This window comes from Cryptomeria japonica, chromosome 2 (assembly GCF_030272615.1).
Source record: "Cryptomeria japonica chromosome 2, Sugi_1.0, whole genome shotgun sequence".
Taxonomy (NCBI): domain Eukaryota; kingdom Viridiplantae; phylum Streptophyta; class Pinopsida; order Cupressales; family Cupressaceae; genus Cryptomeria; species Cryptomeria japonica.
In genome coordinates, this window is record NC_081406.1 from 669,087,360 (window position 1) to 669,109,526 (window position 22,167).

Consider the following 22,167-nt stretch of genomic DNA (forward strand, 5'->3'; position numbering starts at 1 on the left):
TTTTAATTTATAATAGTAATAGGAAATTTTTAGATACCTTCGTATAATTCTCTAGCTTTCTTAAAAAAAAAATTCACTTAGTTCTTTCAAAATGAAGCTTCAACAATTACACATCTAGATAAGAAGAAATTTTTCATGGTATAATTATAGTAGCTTACTAGTCACTGCAAACTAACAATTCAAGCTATATTTCACATCTTGACATCCATAGCAACTACACACAACGCATATTGTAGTGCTCAAGATTATAGAAAGTGGAAGATAGAAATAAAGTAATCAAATAAATTGCAATGAAATGGTAGTGTTACAAAGCTCAAATTTACAATTTCAATTTTTTAATATCTATTTTTTCTCGAGGATATGTATATGCCTCATAATAGATGTTCTGACCCAAGCAACTTAACTTTGTGAATGTAGTAATAAGGTCTACCTACAATAACACAACAAAAGAGATAAAATAAGTTGTAATAGACCTACAAAATGATATAAATGATTTACATTATTTAAAAAAAATAGAATTTATAAATAGGGAAAATATCCTTACTCAAAAGTTGTAAACATAAGATTCTTACCTCATAATCAGTTTGAGAAACTGTCTCTCGGCTACGTTGATATTTGTTAACCCAAGGGGCCACTTCCGGGTCCAAGGCTAATTTGGCCTCTGTTGCGACTTGATCGGGACCAAGAAATGCAGACATAACAGCTAACTACAAGGTGAAAAAATATATTTATTCTCAAGAAATTATTTAGACTACACATGATTTTGCACTTTCACTTAGCTTAAATGTTATCTTGAAAATTAGTATGCCCAAACGAACTCTTCAATTGTGTCTTCTTGTTTTAAACTATTGTGATGATAACTTACTCCCTTCTATATAACAATTAATCCTTTCTATATAATAATTAATTACTCAATGACTCCTCTATAAATTTAACATCAACATCAGCCAAAAACAAGTTGATAACAAGTAAAAAAATATTAATTAATTACACATACACATTTAATATATGTTTATTATAAAACCAAAACATATAAAAAACAATGATTTATGTTTTAAAAATTAATTACTTGTATTTGTAGTTGTTAAGGATGACTCAAATCACCACATAAGGGTTTTATGGAGGGAAAATAAAATAGCAAGGAATTAATGCTAAACCATTAGACTATATAGTTTCTTATATTATCCTACTTTGATCTATACAACACTCATTTGAGTCATCAATGATCAAAACCATGATTTCCATCACCTTATATAGTTATAAGACCTATAGTAGTAAACAATTATTCTTGGGATTAAATTGACAAACCAAAAAAGAAAAGTTTTTTTTTTTTTAATGTGATTTAATTGAAAAAAAATTAGATCAGATTACGATTAGAATTTTAAAAAAAAATCATCACAAAGTCAAAAAATCACCATAATCACTATTTTATCCCCCCAAAAATAGTTTTTTGTGACTATAATAATTAAATTGAGGCTCAACAAATTCATTCGAGATTTGAGATTAAAACTTGCACTAGGAGCCCAATCTTGATTTCTCATTATTTATTTCAATTTATGCAATTATAGCTAGAACATCCCTATTGTACACTAGAAGGATCTTCAGACAAAATTGGAAGTATATGAGTCAACATTCCATTTCAAATTTCAAACTCAACCAATCACAACACAATTATTGGTTGCCATCAAGTGGTGGTTTTATAACCAACTCCTTTAATATAATGGTAGTTTTATCTTGTGGAAAAACCATAGTATCAAAACTCGCTGCGAGTCAGGCGAGTTGCCCGAGTTGGCGAGTCGAGTGAAGCTCGGTGGCGAGTTTTTTGCATAACTCGTATGACTCGCGAGTCAGGCGAGTTATGGACAAACTCGCCGAGTCTGAGTTCCAAGACTCACATTGCGGCAGGTCACATTTTGACTTGCAAAAAAAAAAAAAAGTGTTTTTTGACCAAGCAGACAGAGAGGCTGAGGCTGTGGCTATGGCGGAGGAGGATAGAGCATGATCTGGCACAAGCACATTTGATGTTGATCATTGTGGCACCTCACAGGCAAAGACTATGGCTACTCAGTCATCTAGGAGCTACCTTAGACGCCTTTGTAGGAGGCAGACATACTACTTTGAGGCTAAGGCTGAGGATGAGCTAGAGCCTGAGCCATAGATTTGTTTTTGTTTACAGTTACATATATGTTTGGGAACATTTGATGTCATGGATTTTATATACATTTGACAACATTTATAACTCTATATATCTATGTTTTCTATTTCCTTCAGCTACAATTTACATTTCTACGCATGTGATGGATGTATGTGATCAAATTAGCTTCTATTTGGTAATGTTATAGTGTCTTTAAGCTTTATTCAATAATGGGTGCATGAAACAAGTTTTAAATCATTAAAAATCTCTAAATTTCAAGGGTTTTTTTTATTTTGCCGAGTCATAGCTGAGTCACGAGTCGAGTCGGCCTTGTCGAGTCTGAGTCTGGGAACTTTGGGAAAAACCCATAACTTTTTTGCTATTGGTAACTAATTCAAAACTTCATATTGATCATCTTTAATATTTCATAAATCCTTATAAATACATCTCCCTTTTTAAACCCTTAATGAGAAAATAAGTGGGGAGAGCTCTCCCTCTTTGGAAAACCACTTTGCTTGATTCACCTTTTGGTCTTTGAGTCCTACTTTCCAAAAGGCTTGAACTCTATTCCCAGTCTCCCTATAATGCTACATCCTCTAAATGTTTTACTTGATAGTCAACATTCTAGTTCTCGAGTGTAGGTAGCACTTATTCATCTTCTTCCCATCCAACATGTAAATCTCGTTAAGGTAAAAACATTAACAAATCCCTACTAAATGCATCTTCATAAAAGGGGTTTGATCAAGTTTGAAAGCATTTTCACCAATAGCCATCAAGACGATAAATGGCCTACATCTTAGATGTTTGATCATCTTGACTTCTTCGTTGAATCTTTCCTTCCCTAAGGATAACCATACCTTATATGGAGTGTCTTGAGTTTGTGTACCCTCCTATGGTGGTAACATGTTTCCTTGATGCCTACATCTTTTCTTATTATTTTTTCACTTTTAGAAATATTTGTCCAATCCTCTCAATGATTTTGATGCCTTTGACACCTCCAAATCTTGTCCTTCTTTCTAGTTTTGTTGTTCCAATGTTAAATCAAATGGACTTGAGAGTAATCTTAATATGTCTCAAAATGTGATTTATTACAAAATAACCGAGACTCAACAAGTGAAGGAGTAAAGGTAGAATAAGCGATTTGTTGAGGAATGTAATACCCTATTAAAAGAGTTAAATTTTAGAAAAGAGATTCATCCCAAGTCTTCAAACACTTGCTAGCAAACACTCCATGAGTGGTACCAATGTTATGTTGGCCACTTTTGTTTTCATACACTTGTGGGTGCAAAGTTGCACTCTTCTAGAGCTTTGTATATTTTTTTTCTTTTTAGATTGGATCAAAATTTGCCAACAAACCTTGTGTCTCAACCTAAAACAATAGACTTAGGAAGCCCAAAGTGCTCCTATACATTAGCAAATAATATCTCCACAGCTACTTTCCCTATAATAGTATTCTTGCATGTAGTTAGTATGAACATCTTGAATTTATCCACTTTGACAAATAAACAATCAATTACAAGCTTGCACTCCAGTAGACCTCCTACAAAGCTTGCACGTATGATTTCTTGTGATCTTATGGGTAGAGGAAAAGCCAAGTATATTCCTTTTCTTGTCTTAAATTTGCTAGTACAACACAATATGTATCCTCAAAAAAACCTTGCTTATCGTTATTACATTTTGGGCTAAAACACACTACTTTGCAAATGAACCTCATTAAGACCAACCACTTTGGAGGCATGTAACTCCCTTATTAGTAGAAGTCTTTGTGCACTTGGAAATCGGAACTTGTAGAGCAGTGTTGGAAATGTTGTCATTGATGTCAAAGTGTGTTTTGTTCAAAAAGGCAGATTGTTGGAAATATGGTCATTGATGTCAAAGTGAGACTATTGGAAATATTGCCATTGATGATAAAGGTTGTTGATCCCAAAGTTTAGGAGATTGTTTGTTATATTAGCTTCAATTGTTTGGCCGACTCGTGGAATTTTATTATTTTGAAAGGGGTGTAAGTGGAGGCCAACTAATGAAATTTTATTATTTTCAATGAACGGTAATTGGAGGCCGGCTCATGATATTTTATTATTATGATTTGATTTTATAAGGCAAACCTAAGTGTTTTATGTAATTAACTTTGGTGCCCATGGGGGTATAAAATGGTGAAGCATGTTTTCAAGTATGATGTGTGAGAAAATGTTTTATCATTCCAATACATAGTATAGCAGATTTAATGCAGAGCCTATTTAATACAAAGTAGATTTTGTGAAATGTGAAAGACAAATAAATATGTTCATCATCCATTGAAGAAGCAACATTCAGAAGGTGAAATTTTGCAAAAGAGATTGGTGCAGGTCCTAAAAGAAGAGATTTGTGTCTCTTGTTGAGTTGGTGCTCGGTTGTTGGGATTCATGCCTCTAGTAGGTTGGTGCCTGCAAATTTTGTAAGTGGGGATTGGTGTCTCTAGTAGGTTGGTACCTACAAATATTGTAAACTCAATTTATTTTTGTTATGGCTAGTTTGGACAGTGCATCTAAGTAGTCCTCTGTGGGTTTTCATCAAAAAGAGTTTCCACACAAATCTTGTGTTCTTAATTGTGTGGATCTTGTGTGTTTTCTATTATTGTGGTTGTTAAATTTTAAATAAGTAAAAGTGTATCTTATATTGATTCACCCTCATCTCAATATAAGTGTGTGCTCATTAATTGGTATCAAGTGACTTCCTTCAGAAATAGTTTCGCTGCTAGAAGGTAGATCTTAGGAACATACATGGCTAGTCAAGAAGGATTCTCCTCAAAAATAGCTCCATTGTTTGACAAATCAAACTATGCATTCTGGAGTATAAGGATGTGAACTTATCTAATGGCTCTAGAATTTGATATTTGGCAATTATTGTGAATGGCTATCAAGCTCCAACACCCCCACAAACGGAGTTGAAAATAAGGCTAGTGAACACAATGCAAAAGCCAAAAATGTTATCTTGTGTGGTTTGGAGAATCAGAGTTTTTCAAAGTGATGCGTTGAGGACCATCAAAAGAGATCTAGGAGTAACTTCGAAATATCTATAAAGGTGATGACAAGGTAAAGGCTAAGCTCAAAACTCATAGAAGACAATTCAAGAGCCTAAAAATGAAAGATGAAGAAATTGTTGCAAACTGCCTCTTTTGTGTGAATGAAATTGTCAACGCTATCAGAAGGCATGGTGAAAATGTTCAAGAATCAATGATTATGTAGAAAGTGCTAAGGTCTCTTCCTTTAAGATTTGATGCAAGATTTTCTGCCATTAAAGAGATAAAGGATCTAGATTTATTAATAATGGATAAATTGCATGGCATCCTCATTGTGTATGAAATGAGGACTGAAAATGAGAAGCGATCAAAGCATGAAGTAGCCTTCAAATCTTCAAATAGGGTTAAAAATGAAGACCCTAAATCAAGTTGTAAGAAATGCAGAAGAAGCTCATTTTGTGAGAAAGATGAAGAAATAATCTAGCGAATACAATGTTAAGCTATTGTTTAGATGTTTAACTATGGTAAAATAGGACATTTTCTTGCTAAGTGTCTATAGGTAGAAAAGGATAATAGTGATGATGAAGATCATAACAAGAAAAAAAGGAAGGATGCATCATCAATACAAAAAATACCTTCCATAAACACAAGAAAAGTCTCTATTCCAAAAGGGATAGTAGCTCATCGAAGAAGAGTAATGAAAGTTTCTTAGACAATGATAGAGAAGAAACTTTGTTCATGGCAACAAAAACAAGGGTGTTAGGGTTTTAACGTAGACTGGAGCAATAAACAATAATAAATACAATGCAGGATAAGAGAGGCAAAACTAACAAATCACAATAACATGGAGATTTAATGTGGTTCACCCAATATGGGCTACATCCACGAGAGAAATAGTTGTCCACTTCTTTCCTATTATCTAGCAAAGAGAAAGTTACAATATGATATCCAATCGTAATATAATGGTCTCATAAAACAGGGTTGCCTTCTAGGGCAAATAAAAGTGCACAAAATATCCATCGTTAGATGTATGACCCAATGATAAACGGTCAAGATTCACAATAATAATTATAAATAAAATTTTGTTTTAGGGGTGTTGCTCCCCAAAAGCCCCACTGGGGTGCGTTGCCCCTTGGACCCCCAACTGGTCAAGGGACTAGAGCGCACAAGGGGGGTACCCTCCCCCTTGCAACCCCCTACACTGACATATAAACATTAACTGACATAGGGGAAAATGCGGCTGAAAAAGTCACCAAAATTAAGCGTAGCAACATGATCGGTCGCCACATACCAACAATCTCCCACTTAGAGACTGATTAGGCTCCATAACAATCTCTGACTTGGAGATCGATCCTAGACGAATACTGTTGCACCTGTAGCTCCCACTGGATTGATGCACCTAGACTTGGCTTATTTATTGTTTCCACTATTATCAAGCTTGAAGACCAACAAAAAATTGAACAAGAAATCAGTTTCTCTTGAGTGATTGCCTTGGGCAACATATTTGCAGGATTCTTGCTAGTGTGTAGCCTCTCCAACTTCAACTGTCCATCTTCTAAAATTGAGCGTATGAAATTGTACCAGAGCTATATGTGTTTCATCTTAGAGTGAAGGGTTGAGATCTTTACAAGATGAATGACAGTCTGACTATCACTATACAACCCACTATTCTCTCGTTGCTTGCCCAATTCCTCCATAAATATTTGTAACCAAGTCATCTCCTTACTAGCCTCAATAGTTGCAACATACTCTACTTCCGTGGTGGAGAGTGCAACAACCTTTTGCAACCATGAAATCCAACTAACTATTGTTCCAACTACAATAAACACATACCCTGTTGTGCTCCTCTTGCTATCAATATCTCCTTCTAGGTCTAAGTCAACATAACCCTAGAGAGTCGAATTAGAACCTCCAAAACATAATGACTAAGTAGTAGTACCTCTCAAATACCTGACAATCCACTTTACTACATTCCAATTCTCTTTTCTGGGATCGTTCACAAACCTGCTCACAACTCCCAGTGTGTGTGCAATATTTGACCTTGTACACACCATGACATACATCAAGCTACCAACTGTTAAAGAGTATGGAACCTTGGACACGTAGTCCATATCCACCTGTGTTTTGGGACACATCTCTTTAGTCTATCTAACTAGTTTCATATCCTGCATCTGAAATCTTTTCAACACCTTTTCTATGTAATCACTTTGAGACAATGTTAATTTGTGATTCTTCCTATCTCTAGTTATTCTCATAACAAAGATTTGTTTTGTTGCACCCAAATCCTTCATAGCAAACGGTTTCGCTAATTTCTGCTTAAGCTCATTTATATGTTGCATATTATATTTGACAACAAGCATGTCATCAACATATAATAAAAAGATGATATAGCTACCCTTATCCATTCTCTTAAAATAAAAAATAATGATAAGAATAAAATCTTGGTAACCTTTCTCAGCTATAAAACTATCAAATTTCAAATACTATTGTCGAGGTGCTTCCTTTAGGCCATACAAGTTCTTTAACCTACACACCGAGTCCTCCTTACCTTTGACCTCATATCCTTGTGGTTGCTGCATATAAATCTCTTCCTCCAAATCTACATGGATAAAAATTGTTTTTGCATCTAATTGTTCAAGATGCAAGTCTTTTGTAGCCACAAGACTTAGAATAGTTCAAATTGAAGTCATCTTAACAACAAGTGAAAATATTTCATCAAAATCAATACCTTTTTTATATGCAAAACCTTTTACCACAAGTCTAGCCTTATATCGTTTCTTGCCTCCATGTTGTTCGTTTAGCTTGTAAACCCATTTGTTTGGCAATACTCTTTTACCTTCTGGCAATTCAACCAACTCCCAAGTTTGGTTTTGTATCAAAGAGTCCATCTTCTCTTTCATTCATTGCTCCCACTTCTTTCTAGTTTCAACCTACATTGCTTCTACATAACCTTCTAGTTCACCAAAATCAGTCAATAATACATAATATAATGAGGGAGAGTACTGTGTAGGGGATCTACTTATCCTGGTATAGATCTTCTTGCAGGAATTTGATGGTTACTCATATTTTATGGCACTGATGGTAATATATTTTTTGGGATCTCATCATGCATCGTTATTATGTATTTTCATTTGCCTGTTTCTTTCCTTGCAACTAATCGCTATACATGATCTTCTCATTGAACATGACATCTCTACTCCTAATGAATTTGTGATTTTCATAGTTTCATAAACAATAACCAAAATCATTAACTCCATATCTAATAAAAGTACACTTCTTCGATTTTTCCTCAAGCTTTGTTCTATTTTCTATGTCAATATGGACAAATGCTTCAAAACCAAAAGTTTTTAGAAATGGGTAGTTTATCTTTTTACCTATCCATGCCTCCTTTGGAATACCACCATCTCAAGAACTTGAAGGCACTCTGTTTATTAAGTAAATAGCGGCATCCACAACATCTACCCTAAACTGTAATGGCAATCCTACATTCAATCTCATACTTCTTGCATGCTCCATGATTGTTCTATTCATCCTTTCAAACACACCATTTTCTTGTGGTGTTCCTGGAATCATTTTTTGTCGACGAATCCCATGGTATGAACAATAACTATCAAACTCTTTGCTATAGTACTCACCTCCATTATCTGATCTAAGACACTTCAACTTAATTCCTATCTTATTCTCAACCAAAACTTTCCATTTCTTGAAAGTATCAAATACATCAAATTTTTTTGGAATGAAATAAACCCAAGTTTTTCTAGTTGCATCATCAATAAAAGTCACATAATAATAAGAGACACCAAGAGATGATACCTGAGTTGGTCCCCATACATCTGAATGCACAAGTTCTATTTTTTCTCTTATTTTCTTTCCCAACCCTGAGAAATTTGTCTCTCTTTTGTTTTTAATAGACACAATTTTCACAAAAACCTAAATTAACTTGTTTCAAACCTGGCAATAAATTTCTAGAATGGAGAATCTTCATCCCCTTCTCAGTCATGTGCCCAAGCCTATTCTGCCATAAAGTTGCACCTATTCCAGTGGAAGCCAGGGAAATAGAATAATCAGAATTACTAGTACATAAATACAATGTACCTACCTTTTCCCCTTTTGCTACTATCAATGAGCTTTTAGTGACCTTCCACAAATTGTTTGTAAATGTAACTGTGCAACCTTCACTTCTTAGTTGTCCTGATGATATTACATTTCTTCTCAAGTTAGGAACATGTCTCACCTCTTTCAACAACCATTGATTTCCACTTGGTAATTTTATCTATATGCTGCCTTTTCCAACAATTTTGCATGGTTCGTCATCACCCAAATAAACCTATCCAAAATCACCTTGAATATAATCTAGAAAATATTTCTTATGGGGTGTGGGACGAAAAGAAGTCCCTAATTCTAGCTCCCAAGAATCAATAATATTATCTAAAGAAAGAATAGAAGCATCTTGTAACACATCACTTGCTACATTTGCTTCCTAGTCATTTTCTTGTTGTCCATCCCCTTGTTTTCCCTTTCGAGACCAACAATCTTTCTTTAGATGTCCTTTCTTCCCACAATGCCAACTCTCCAGCCTTGCCCTAAAATTAGATCTGCCCTTCCTAGATTTCCCACAATTTGTTGGTCTTTTTCGTCTTTCCCCCTGTCTTCCCCTGTTCTCAACTATCAAAGCAATACTTGATGTCTCACCTATGTTTATCCGTCACATTTCCTCATTAAGGATGACACCAACAACATTATCAAACTTTAAAGTGTTTGAATTGGAAACAAAATTACTTACAACCATGACCAAGCTATTCCAACTTTCCGGTAATAAGCACAAAATCAAGAAAGCCCTAACCTCATCATCAAAAGTTACTTTAACAGAACTTAGCTCACTAGTGACTGTGTTAAACTCATTCAAACGATTAGCAACAAACCCACCTTCTAGCATCTTCATATTAAATAAAAGTTTCATAAGAAATACCTTATTGGAGGCTATGGGTTTCTCATACAATTTGTCTACTCCCGACATAAAACCCATCGTTGTTTCTATTGCTATATTGAAAGCCACCAACAATGTTGGGCACAAACATATGTTCCTAGTACGTTCCTATCAAGAACCTCCCATTGTGAATCTGTCATAGTATCTAGCTTACTTACTATTCCACCCAACGATAAATAAAGATCCTTCTAATATAGATAATTTTCCATTTGCATCTTTCATAGTTGACAGTTTTCTCCGTTAAACTTCTCGACCTTAAGCTTGCCTTCTTCCATTGCTCCCACTCAAATCTAAAAAATCCTGCCAATAGACTATAAAAATACATGGCTCTGAAACCGGTTGTTAGGGTTTTAAGGTAGACTAGAGAAATAAACAATATTAAATATAATGCAAAATAAGAAAGGCAAACATAACAAATCACAATAACACAAAGAATTAATGTGGTTCACCCACGTGGGCTACATCCACCAAAGAAACCAATATGATATCCAATCGTAATACAATACCCCCATAAAATAGGGTTGTCTTCTAGGGCAAACAAAATCAACACTAACTAATATAGGAGAAAAACGCCTAAAAATGTCACCAAAATTAAGCCTAGCAAAATAATCAGTCGCCACATACCAACAAAGGGTTGATGTCATGAAAGGTGAAGACAATTGTGTGAAAGAAAAAATAGATTAAGAAGAGGAGGAAGATGCTAAAATTGAAGGAAAAGTGGATCTTGAAAAAGAACTCATTTGTTCCCTAAGCAAGACCAAGAAGCTTAAAAAGAAGAATCTGAAACAAAAACTACAGCAACAAAAATATGAAGAGGACTATGATTCCAAAATAGAAATATCACAAAGCCTTGAGGAATCAAAAAAATTACCATCAACCTAATAAGTCAATTAGAAGAGGCAAAGAGGATAGAAGAGGTGGTTAAAACTCAGCTGAAGATTAAGGAAGAAGACTATGAGGAGCTAGAGTTTTAAATTGTTTCCTTGAGGAAGGAACTGGAGAAAACTACTCCTTAAATAAACCAAACCTTAAACTTTGAGAAGAGTACTAAAATTCTTGATGACATTATCAATTGCCAAAGGTTGCCATTCATTAAGATTGGTCTTGGCTATGAAGAAGATCAAGGGAATACTAAAGAAGATCAGAACCCAAAGGCTACTAAAGCACCAAAGAGGATAAATGTAGAAAAGTCTAAAAGCCATATGGATGCACTCAAGGGGTCCATCAACAATGAATGTAGCAAGAAAAAATAAAATGATAATATGGTTTTCAAAGATCATTTCCTCCAAGACAACTTCATATGACCATGTTCCAAAATTATTTATTTGGTTATTGTTTTTTCTGTAATCATTTTGTTCATAAAGCAATAGAATGTAGGGAACAAAAACAAGGTTCTTAGATATAAACTAAAATTCATTTGCTCCTTTGTTGGATTACAACATCATATGTTACAAGTGCAACAACTATGGTCATATGGCACATTTTTTGTAAAAGTGGCTTTGTAAAACCTCCTAGATGGAACAAGTAAGTGGATACTCTTGCTAAACATAAGGAAGAACCTAGAAAAGTGTGGAAAAGGAAGCATGAGCAAGAAAAAAATAAGGATAAATTTATTCTTGTGCAAACTACTTTACATGCCCAAAATGAAAGAAATCAATGGTACATTGATAGTGGATGCTCAAGCCACATGACAAGGGACAAGAGCAAGTTTCTCACATTGAAGAAAGTAGATGGTGAAACTGTGAAATTTGGAAATAGTGTTATGGCAAGGATAAGTAGTATAGGTACTCTTAGCCTTGATAATGGTAAGACAAAAACAGAAAATGCCCAACATATTGAAGGTTTGAAGCATAATCTTCTTATTGTTACTCAAGTGTGTGATCAAGGATACAACATCACATTACATGCTCAAGGTTGTGAGATTAGGAACACAATAAGACAAAAACAAAAAATGTCCCACATATTGAAGGTATGAAGCATAATCTTCTTAGTGTTAGTCAAGTGTGTGATCAAGGATACAACCTTACGTTACATGCTCAAGGTTGTGAGATTAGGAAGACAAGTACAAGAAAATTAGTTACCGAGGAAAATAGAACAACAAATAACCTATACATCCTCAATGAGATCAAAGCAGAAAGATGTTATATAGGACAAATAAATGAAAGCTAGATATGGCATAGAAGAATGGGCCATATGAACTTTTGATAATTAGACACTATATACATCAATGTTTGGCAATCTATTATATGTGAAAACATCAAGGCTAAACATTATGCAAGAGAGACTCGTGTGCAAGAAGTCAAAAGAATATTCAAATAACAAAAGAACATTTTGGACTTTGGTTTGTGGAATCTTAGAGGTGAATATTTCACTTTAGCAGCATATTGTAATGTCCCTTTTTATAAATTCCCCTAGTTTACCCTAGATTATAATTCTTAGTTATTAAAGAAGGGTTACAAGAGGGAGTACCTTTAACTCTTAATAGTAAAACCCCGCAACAAGTTAGGAAATAGTCTACCAATTATAGCATATAAGTGATTAATTTACAAACATACTAAGTAAAGAATGAACTGATCATGATAAAATGAAGGCTGGCTAACTATGTATTATAACAAGACTAACTGTGATTCATAAATCAAAGAGATCGTTAACTATGATTAATAAGGTAAAGGAAATCTAGATAAATATAAATGTAAAGAAACATGGATCATAAGTAGAAGTATCCCAAACAAAGTGAGCTAGGAGGGATGACTCAGTAGGTTGTCCTCAACAACCATTCTCCCTTAACCATACTTGATAGGGTGTCCTAATCGTCGTTCTCCCTCAATCAAGTCAAACTTGGTAGGGTCTCCTTAATGTCGTTCTCCCTCAATCAAGTCACCTTCTCCTACTCATATGAATCATCATCACCATCATCATCATAGAGAGGATGGAGATTGCCTCAATAGGGTGTCCTAAGTCTAACCCTCCTAAGCCCAAAGGTAGAGCACCTTCGCCCCCCTTTGGCCTAATGTGGACTCTGCCATACATATGAGGTGGCATGCTTAGAGGTGACCTGTTGACCTATTTTTTATGACTACATCGAACACAGAATAAAGTTACCAACGGTCATCTTACTCTCTCTTGATCAAAGTGCGATTGCATGCTAAGATTGCTGGAAGTTCAAACAATCTACTCCAAGGTTCCTTTATGGTACGAACGTGACTCAGTTGGTTGATGTGATTGCTAGTAAACCAAGGGACCTTACATTTGGATTGTTCTTTCACTTCTTTGCTATGGCTGGAACTCCATCACCGGATATGGCAATTATGTGATGCTTATGCTTCGAACGAACTAAAATGAACCGAAAATAAAGGGGAAAGGGTTTAGAAAGATCTAATCTATACCTAAGGGCAGTGATATCAACAGTTAATGCTTTGGTGGACAAATTCCAAATAAACCAAGCTCTGCGTCGCCAAGATCAACTACAACTCTGCAAGAACCGGTGCAATCTTCTGGGGATGCTAGAGGATTTTCAAATCGAGAAAGTACATTTGAATACCCAAAAACGACGCAATCCAAATGTCTATCCACAATCGAACTTAGCACAAATTTGGGGGTTCAGGCTAACTTTACACTGCAACTTACAATGAGCAAGATGCAAAAAGTATGAACCATGGAAATTCATCAAACACCATTACATTCTCCATTGAAATCAAAACACTTTATCTAAAACCTGAGAAAATAAAATTCTACTCTAAGTGAGGGAGGTGAAACCATGCAATTTTTGAAAAAATAACTTAAGTGGACACCATCAGAGAACAATGTTTCACCGTTATTATCTCAAAAACTTATCGCAACAATTTTATACAAATCTCCCTCCTTTACAAATGAGGGGGGTCACCCCTTTATATAGGCCTTGGGCCATGAAAACATGCAAACCCCAATTAGGGTTTCACCCTAGAAGATTCCCCACACATGATGCAACAAGGTGGGAATCAACAATTAATAACCCATCATGCCCTTATACAATTAATTCAAAAGTACCCAAAATAGCATCCATTGCGCATTAAATGCACCACCTCTTTCAAATTAGCCCAACATGTGTTGAATATTCATCCATGCAAAAATCACCCTATTATGTCATAAATGCTCCATCATTTCCACATGCGGCGGTTGCATGCAAAAGGAATCTGCCATAAATTCAACATGCAATGACCGGGTTGCCATTTGGTCAAATATTCCGGTAATGAATGTGCCACCATACTGTCATGCAAGTGGACCCTGTTGTCGTATATTCGCTCCTGCACATCTGGGATTATTGGAGAGAGAAAATTTGGTTCAGGAAGAATTTTCTTGAAGTCTCTTCAACTTTCCTTGCTTGAAGAAGGTTTTGCATCAATTTTCACATCTTCTATTTTTTAGGGATTTTCCACAAATTAGGATTTCAGGTCCAGGAGGGAGAGAATTCTCCTACGAATCAAAATCTGTAATTTTTTTGAAATTTGGATGAGATTTGGTGTCTAAAAATAGATTTTTCTAAAAAAAAATTTGAGGGGAAATTTCCTTTCGGGTTCAGCCTTGACGTAGGCGTGGATTCCACTAAGTGAAGGAATTCTCATTTTCCTTGATAACTTCATTTTGGCAGAAATCACTCTCCTTGGGGGCTGAATCACCCTGAGGGAAGAATTTTCAATTTCCACATCTTTCCTTGGCACCCTGAATATAGTGACAATCTCATGTCTTGGGTGCTAATCCTCCTTGAGCAAGGAATTTGGCATTTTGTAAGTTTTCCTTGCTTCATTCATTTTGCCGCCCCTTCTTAGACTAGGGCACCATTTTGCCTCTGTGAAGGAATTTTGCAACTTTGAGGTTTTCTCTGATCATCTCGATTCAACGCCCATACCTAGAGGAATTTCTTCTTTTACCAACTTTCCCTGCCAATCTCATGTCTTGAGCATTGAATCCACATCATGGAGGAATTTGTCTTGGTTAGCTTTTTCCATGCTCCCTTGTGTTTGGCGCTCCTTTCTTGACTTGGGCGCAAAATGCCTAGAGTGGAGGAATTCATTTTTGCCAACTTTCCTTGGCATCCCCAATTTGGCGCCTTGCTTAGACCCTGGGCGCTAATTGCTCACAATGAAGGAATTTTGAATTTTGGTGTTTTTCCTTGACCCTCCCTCTTGGGCACTCTACACTCCTCTTGGGTGCCAAAAACACATCAAGGAGGAATTTCGGTGGATGGAGGAAATTCCTCCATCACCCCCATTTAGCGCCCCAATGTACACTTGGGCGCTAATTCACTATGATGATGGAATTTTCAGTGTTGCCCATTTTCCATGACACTGCTTTTGGCGCTCGGTTACTAATTGTGGTGCCACTTTGAATCAGTCAAGGAATTTTACTTCTTTCTCTCCAGACTTAGTCAATTTTGAAAATTTCAGGATTAAGATGTTGTATTTGGAATTAAGGTGATTTCCGTGTGCCAGACTTAGAAGATTTTCACGTTGCTTTTCACTTCTGGAATAGATGCCTATACTTAGCCATTTTTTATCCATGTAGCTTGCTTTTCCAACTTTCCATATTTAGATGTTCAGTCTTTAATGTTAGTACCCCTACCTGCGAAGAGCCTGCCATAATAGATTTTCCCAAAATAGTAAGTGTTTCAAACTGAATCAGTGAGAGCAAAATAGGATACAGAGACACTATAAATAGAAACTTACTAAAAATAATAAGTTTGATTTTTGGCAAAATGAAGACATTCCGGGATGCAGTAAAATTCCTAAAAAATAGGAACTTTCTAAAAATAGAAAGTTGCTCCATTTTTGCTCAAATTTTACTAGGAGGTTCCTCGAAGGGTCCTGATTCTAGTTCTAACCAAAAATTTTCAAAAACCCTAAAAGAAACCTTTAAAATCTAGAACTGAAAGAAAAAACCCTAAAATTGACAAAACGAGCCCTAGACTTCACCAAACTCGCTCAAACAAAAAGCAGACTTGATCAAATAACCCCCAAATACTTGCAAAGCAGAGAGACCAGAGAGACTGCAACGAAAAGACCAAAAAACAAAGCCAAAAGATCGGGAGGGCCTAAAAAGTAGGGGGTCCCCATTTGCAATGGGGCGATGTGTGAAAACGTCACAACATGACCCTTAACATCGTTCCCCCTATTGCAATCATTCTTCTTCTACCATGTCTGATATTTCATCACTTTTTTTCCAGAATATCTAACCATAAATGACTCTAAAGTATGCTATGTAAATGTACATAACAATGGATTGTTATCAGACATTAGTATGTAAATAATGCTATAGAAATATGGTGCACATGATCACGTACCAAAATGTCTTAATGTCTTAAACATGGATATGACAAAGTTCCTTACTTGCTGTGAGTTCAATCTGCTTTCTTCGATGTTCTTCTTCCTTCTCTTACCATGATTGGGCATATTCAGAACATATGAAGGAAATCATTCTACATATAATTAATTAGCAAACTGTGATAATTAGACGAACTACTGAATATTTAATATCTTATAAAATCCAATCCGAATCCTTTGATTCTTATTTCTTCAAGTCTTTTTATGCCTGTAACTTAATAACAGTTCTGATCTGATCTGATCGATGGTGATATCCCTAGATGCTTTTGATTCCTTTCCTTTATATCTTTCAATGTGAAGGAGAGGTCACACCTCTTCATCATGTATGCCCTTTGGCAAGAGACACACCCTTTCACCATTAATACCCTTTGAAAGAGTGAAACTCTTCATTATTTCTATCCTTTGAAAGGGACACAACCTTTCACAATTAGATCTGCAATTATTTAAATTTGACCTGCACTTTCATTTTCAAATCCTCCCCCCCCCCTTTGAATGAGTTCTCTTCTCCCTTTTATACCTCATATTTGGGAGAGTTACAACTTATCATTTCATGCCTTTTGACCATTCAATTTAATTAAACTTTAATTATATTTAGTTATATTCTTTTATATTTTAATTTTATTCTTTTGTATTTTAATTTTATTATTACTATTTATTATTAAATTCTATTATCAGAGTTGGGATCTTACACATACACAAATGCAAATTGGCTAAACAATGTTTGATGATATGATGCAAGAGCATCCCAATGAATCTTGTTGCATTCTATCGTAACACTTGTTCTCACCCTAGGGACGAAACATGGATAGTTTGGTGATGTCAATGCGATATATCAAAGTGGCAGCAACTGTGGGCTTGTTTTTTGGAAGATCTCTTCACCAAAAGTTCACCCAATTAGACAGCCTAAACTTGAACCTATGAGAGGAAACGTGCAAAACTCTTTTGTACCTTGCAAATCCTTCATATCATCCCATGGCAACCATGGGTCAAAACAACCCTCAAATGAATCTACACCCCTTCGTATCAATCCTTGGCACTTCATCATCTACATTGGGCTAACACTCATTTCATTGGACATTGGGCTTAGGGCCTAGTTGAGGTTGACATGGATCATTCCTAACGCTTGGAGCTACTATATAATCATTCTTTGAGTCAGTAGAGGGTAGCTAACTGGTGATGGAGTTAGGGGCTAGCAAATTAGATTCTGGAACCAATTTTGCATGTAGTAAGCAATAATCCTGTGGCAGCCTATGAGCTTGGATGTGTGGTCAATGGGGCCTGTTGCAATCTACATATGAGAAGGCATGTGGGCATGTATAATAGAATTGCATATGTCATTCAAATGTTTGTGTTGTAATGAATTTTTCTACAATGTTGGATAGTCCCTTCTGAACCCTCCATCCTTGACTACATCAAGTCGTATTAGAGAAAAATTCAATCACATGCTCAAATGTAATGCATAGAAAAATGGGCCATATTTTAAATTCACAAATGATATGATAATTGAAAATTAAAATCATATAGTGTTGATTTATTGAAATTGAAAGAATAGAGAATCTAGAACTATGGGGATATTATGAAATCAAATGAGACCATAGATATGAGGATCTAGAAAGCAAAACTTAAGTATTGTGATCAATTAGGCCATGTAACTATGTTCTTACATGAAACCTCAGAATTGAAATAGATAGAAACATGAAAACCTTACACCTTGAACTAAGAAATTGAAGGTATGGTTAGTGATAATGTGAAACATATTTACATGGTAGTGTGATTGTGTAGGATAATGTCGTACCCAAATTGTACCTTATTGTACTTTCAAATTATCAAATTGCAAGGCATTGATAAAACACAACATAATTGGTTTCATTATGTTTGTTAATTTGAATTTCATTGATCCAGCCCAACTAGATGAGGTGCAACACCAAATAAATTTACACTTGCAAGTAGATTAGCAATCTAATTTTGGCCATATTCTTATAGTTTGTTTTTGCATGGCATATTCTTATTGTAATTATTTTATTAAAATCTGAAAAAAAAAATTCTAACTGTTATGATCATTTGCTCATATCAATCTCCAAAGGTGAAAAAAATAATTACTCAAAATTTTGATATCTTTTTGAATATTTTCACTCATAACTCAGGAATTTTTAGGTGGAACATGAACCCACTTCAAATCCACATAAATGTTGTGCTTTTCTCCTTCCATCCTATGCATTAGAACTACAAAAATCCTCACATATGACTAAAGGAATCTTGAGTACCACTTCAATGGTGAGTAGACATGCTTGATATCAATTGGATCTAACAAAGCTTTAACATAAATCTTCTATCTCATGATAAACATATGAGTTTCAAATCCAGGAAGCATGTCACTCCTAGCAGCAATCTATGAAAGCATGACCTCTTAACCCTTACACCTCATTCTTAAAAGGGACTCACACGCACCAAAGGTAATTCAATGGGGATAGTATTATTGAAATGAATATAAAGGCCAGAAATTTTTTGACACTTATAGATCTCTAGGGTCAACATTGTGTCATTAATGGTGCTAATATCTAATAGTAGAGTTAATTTTCCACACGTTAGCACTCTTCTTCTCCATATATCCTCCTAAATTGACTATTCTTCTTTAATAAACTAATGAAGGAATTAAAACAAAAAACGCTTTGTAGAGCTCAATATGGAGAATAACTTGGGATGTGAATAAACTAATGTAGGAATTGAAAAAACACTTTGTAGAGATCAATAAGGAGAATAACTTGGGATATGAAGAATGAGGAGAGGGAGAAGGTTGATGCTATATGAAATTACAAAGAACCAAATTAGCGGAAAATGCTTAATCTCAGAGCAAGCCAAGATTTAATACACAATTGGTGAAATGGCAATACACATCTATGGACTAACAATAGAGAATTTAACAGGATCATTTCGGCAATTATAAGGCCTTGGGATGCAAAAATTTAAAGTATGCAATCATGGAGATTCAACATATCAATGGATCATACATCCTGCAAATTCATAGCATAAAGCAATATCATCCAAACACTATAAAGAAGAAAATAGCACAAAATTTGGACACTTGTCATAAATTTGTTGATCCCGTGCTCAAATGTAAAGCAGACTTTGCATTCACAACTTCAAAACCCTTACAAGTGTGAATGCATACGGAATTGCAACACTTGTCACAATCCCACAAACTTGAGAAAACAATGGTACAATTACATTGAAAACCCTTATAAGTAGGCATGCATATGGGATTGCAACACTTGTCACAATTCCAAACAACTTTGAGTAAAAACGTTTTAAAATTTTGAGAATGATGCATGGTGGCAATGGAACCAATTCTTTCCATCCTATAGCCCCTCACTTTTAATCTACAAAAGAGCTTGTGTAAACTATATGCTCAAGCGATCACAAATTGGAGTTAATATGTCCATCTCATGAGCTTGCAGAATCTCTTGGGCTTGCATTTTTTTTCAAAGCCAGATAATTGTCACAGTGGAGAGAAGACAAAATTTTATTACATAACCTGATCCTAGTTACTTCAAAGAAAACTAAGTCAGATCTGTTTTAGTTGGTCCGCAGAGATAAGTCAATTTACTAGAAATTTAATACTCAAATCTTAAAATATCAAGGAAAGAAAGTACTGTGAGCATAAAACACATGGAAACAAAGATAAAGCACAGATGAAAAAAAATACATGGAAAACCTCAATAAAGGCACATAAATTTTAGAGAATGAATAGCAACATACTGGTTTAGAAAATGAAGCAATAAAAAATTACAAATAAAGAAATATATTTTCCGAAAAATATTTTTCCCAAATTTGGGATTTGGGTGTTGGTGTCAACAGAGTAAAAGCATAAAATGGATTGAAAAATGAATGACATTGTGATTAATATATAAGATTGATTGAAAAAGATTCTGCGAACCACTCAAAAGATGGATAGATCATGGTAGCAGTTTGAGAACAAGAATTGAAAAACAAAATTTTTAGTAATTTTATGCATTCTTGTATTTTGTGATTTTAGGGACCCTTTGGACAGAATTTGGGAATAACTTTAAAAACTAAAATGAATGGCTTGAGAAACCATTTTGGTCGAACACGAGGTAATATTTTGGATGCATTTAAAAGTTTCAAATTATGAGTAATGGCAAAGAATCTACACCCCCAACAATGTGACTTACTAGTTTTCACATTAGTTTTCAGTTTTGTGCCATTTAGATGAGCTATCATATAAATAGATCCTATTAACTTCTTGATGGTGTATTTATCATATGACCTTTCAGATTCTCAAGGAGAATCTTCACATTTTACACATTCAGTCTTCCTTTCCTGTTATGTATGACCATAGAAGGACTAACAGCTCAAATTAGAAGTCACATCACTTTTGAGAGATTGCTAATCTTTGTAATAATCTCTTATTTGCAATAAAGCTTTCAGTTACACCACATTTAGGTAAAGCTTATTTTAATCACAAACAAATAGTTTACTGGCCCAGATATGAATTAAGCTAAAAAATTGCCCCAAAGGGTTTTCTTTTTCTTTTCCAAACAAAGTACATCAGTGCAAAGCCTAGGTGACTTAATTGCCTACAAATTTTTTAACACCCATTGATTATATGTTTCTTAAGAGATTTTGTGATTTTTCATTTACTTATATAGGGAACTTAAAAAGCTATTAAGCACTTGCATATTACCTGTCGTGGACCAAGCCCTATATCTACAAATTTACGCTTCATTTCAGCAACTGGCGATTCTGCCCACTTCAATACCTTACCTTCTGGATCAGGTTCTTCAGTGTCTGTTCGGCCAAATTGTTTTTCAAACAGTCCCCACTGAACATAGAGAAAAGCTTTTTTAAAGGAAGGATCACAGTCAAACATATATCTTTCATTGCAATGACAGATACATAACTCAATAGTTCAATGAAATTACATCATTTCTTTAATATTTATAATTATATCTATTACCAAACAATGAGATGTCAATCCAAACAAATGAAATTAGAAAAACTAATTTGAAATTAACTAATTTGACAAATATTTCTTGAGCATACAAGTACATAAATATCTCCTAGTAAAAAAGTGGTTTCAGCAAATGGATACAAGTTTATTTATTTATAAAACAAAACAGTTCAAATGTATTATTTCTGTGTCAGATAGTTTAACCTCCAAATGGAGAAATGCACACATTAACTAAAAACTAAGTTTGCAATGCTAGTCTTTCCCATTTTATGTTTGGCATATCTCCATTAAGTCATCTTGCAAACTTGTATGTTTGGTTACCAATATTAGCATATTTTGAATCCTTCCCTATTTGACATTTGACAAAGTTTTCAACTGAAACGCATGCCTTCATTTAGATTTTGCTATGATGGAAAATGAATGCAATTCAAATCATTTGCAATGCTAGTAGATCCAAGATTCAAAGCAAAAAGATAAGAAACTTCGAGCAATACCCAAAGAAAGTACTTGAGTGAGCCAAACATCATATTTTATTAGAATTATATTTGCCTTAATAGGCCAAGATGACCTTAGAATTTGGATTTTGAATTATATTTAGGTCCTTCAAATCCTTTTTTGTTTAGTTTTTGAGAGTATTTTTTGTTTAGGTTTTGAGAGTACATGAAAGAAAGCTTTAGAATTTTAAAAGAGTTCACCTCACGTGGGCAATTCATCACAATCGGT

At 34.8% G+C, this 22,167-nt stretch overlaps 1 protein-coding gene across 2 annotated transcripts in view; it reads right to left on the bottom strand.

Moving 5' to 3' along the window:
* Positions 1-262: 262 nt before the first annotated feature.
* The window catches only part of LOC131034015 (thylakoid lumenal 29 kDa protein, chloroplastic), a 127,626-nt gene continuing 105,721 nt past the window's right edge, over positions 263-22,167 (bottom strand). For both annotated transcript variants that reach the window (XM_057965354.2, XM_057965353.2), the window contains exons 9-11: positions 21,178-21,315; positions 573-707; positions 263-430 (exon numbers count right to left, since the gene is read on the bottom strand). In XM_057965354.2, the coding sequence (XP_057821337.1) occupies positions 320-430; positions 573-707; positions 21,178-21,315 (384 nt within the window). In that variant the 3' untranslated portion in view covers positions 263-319. The remainder of the gene's footprint in view (positions 431-572; positions 708-21,177; positions 21,316-22,167) is intronic.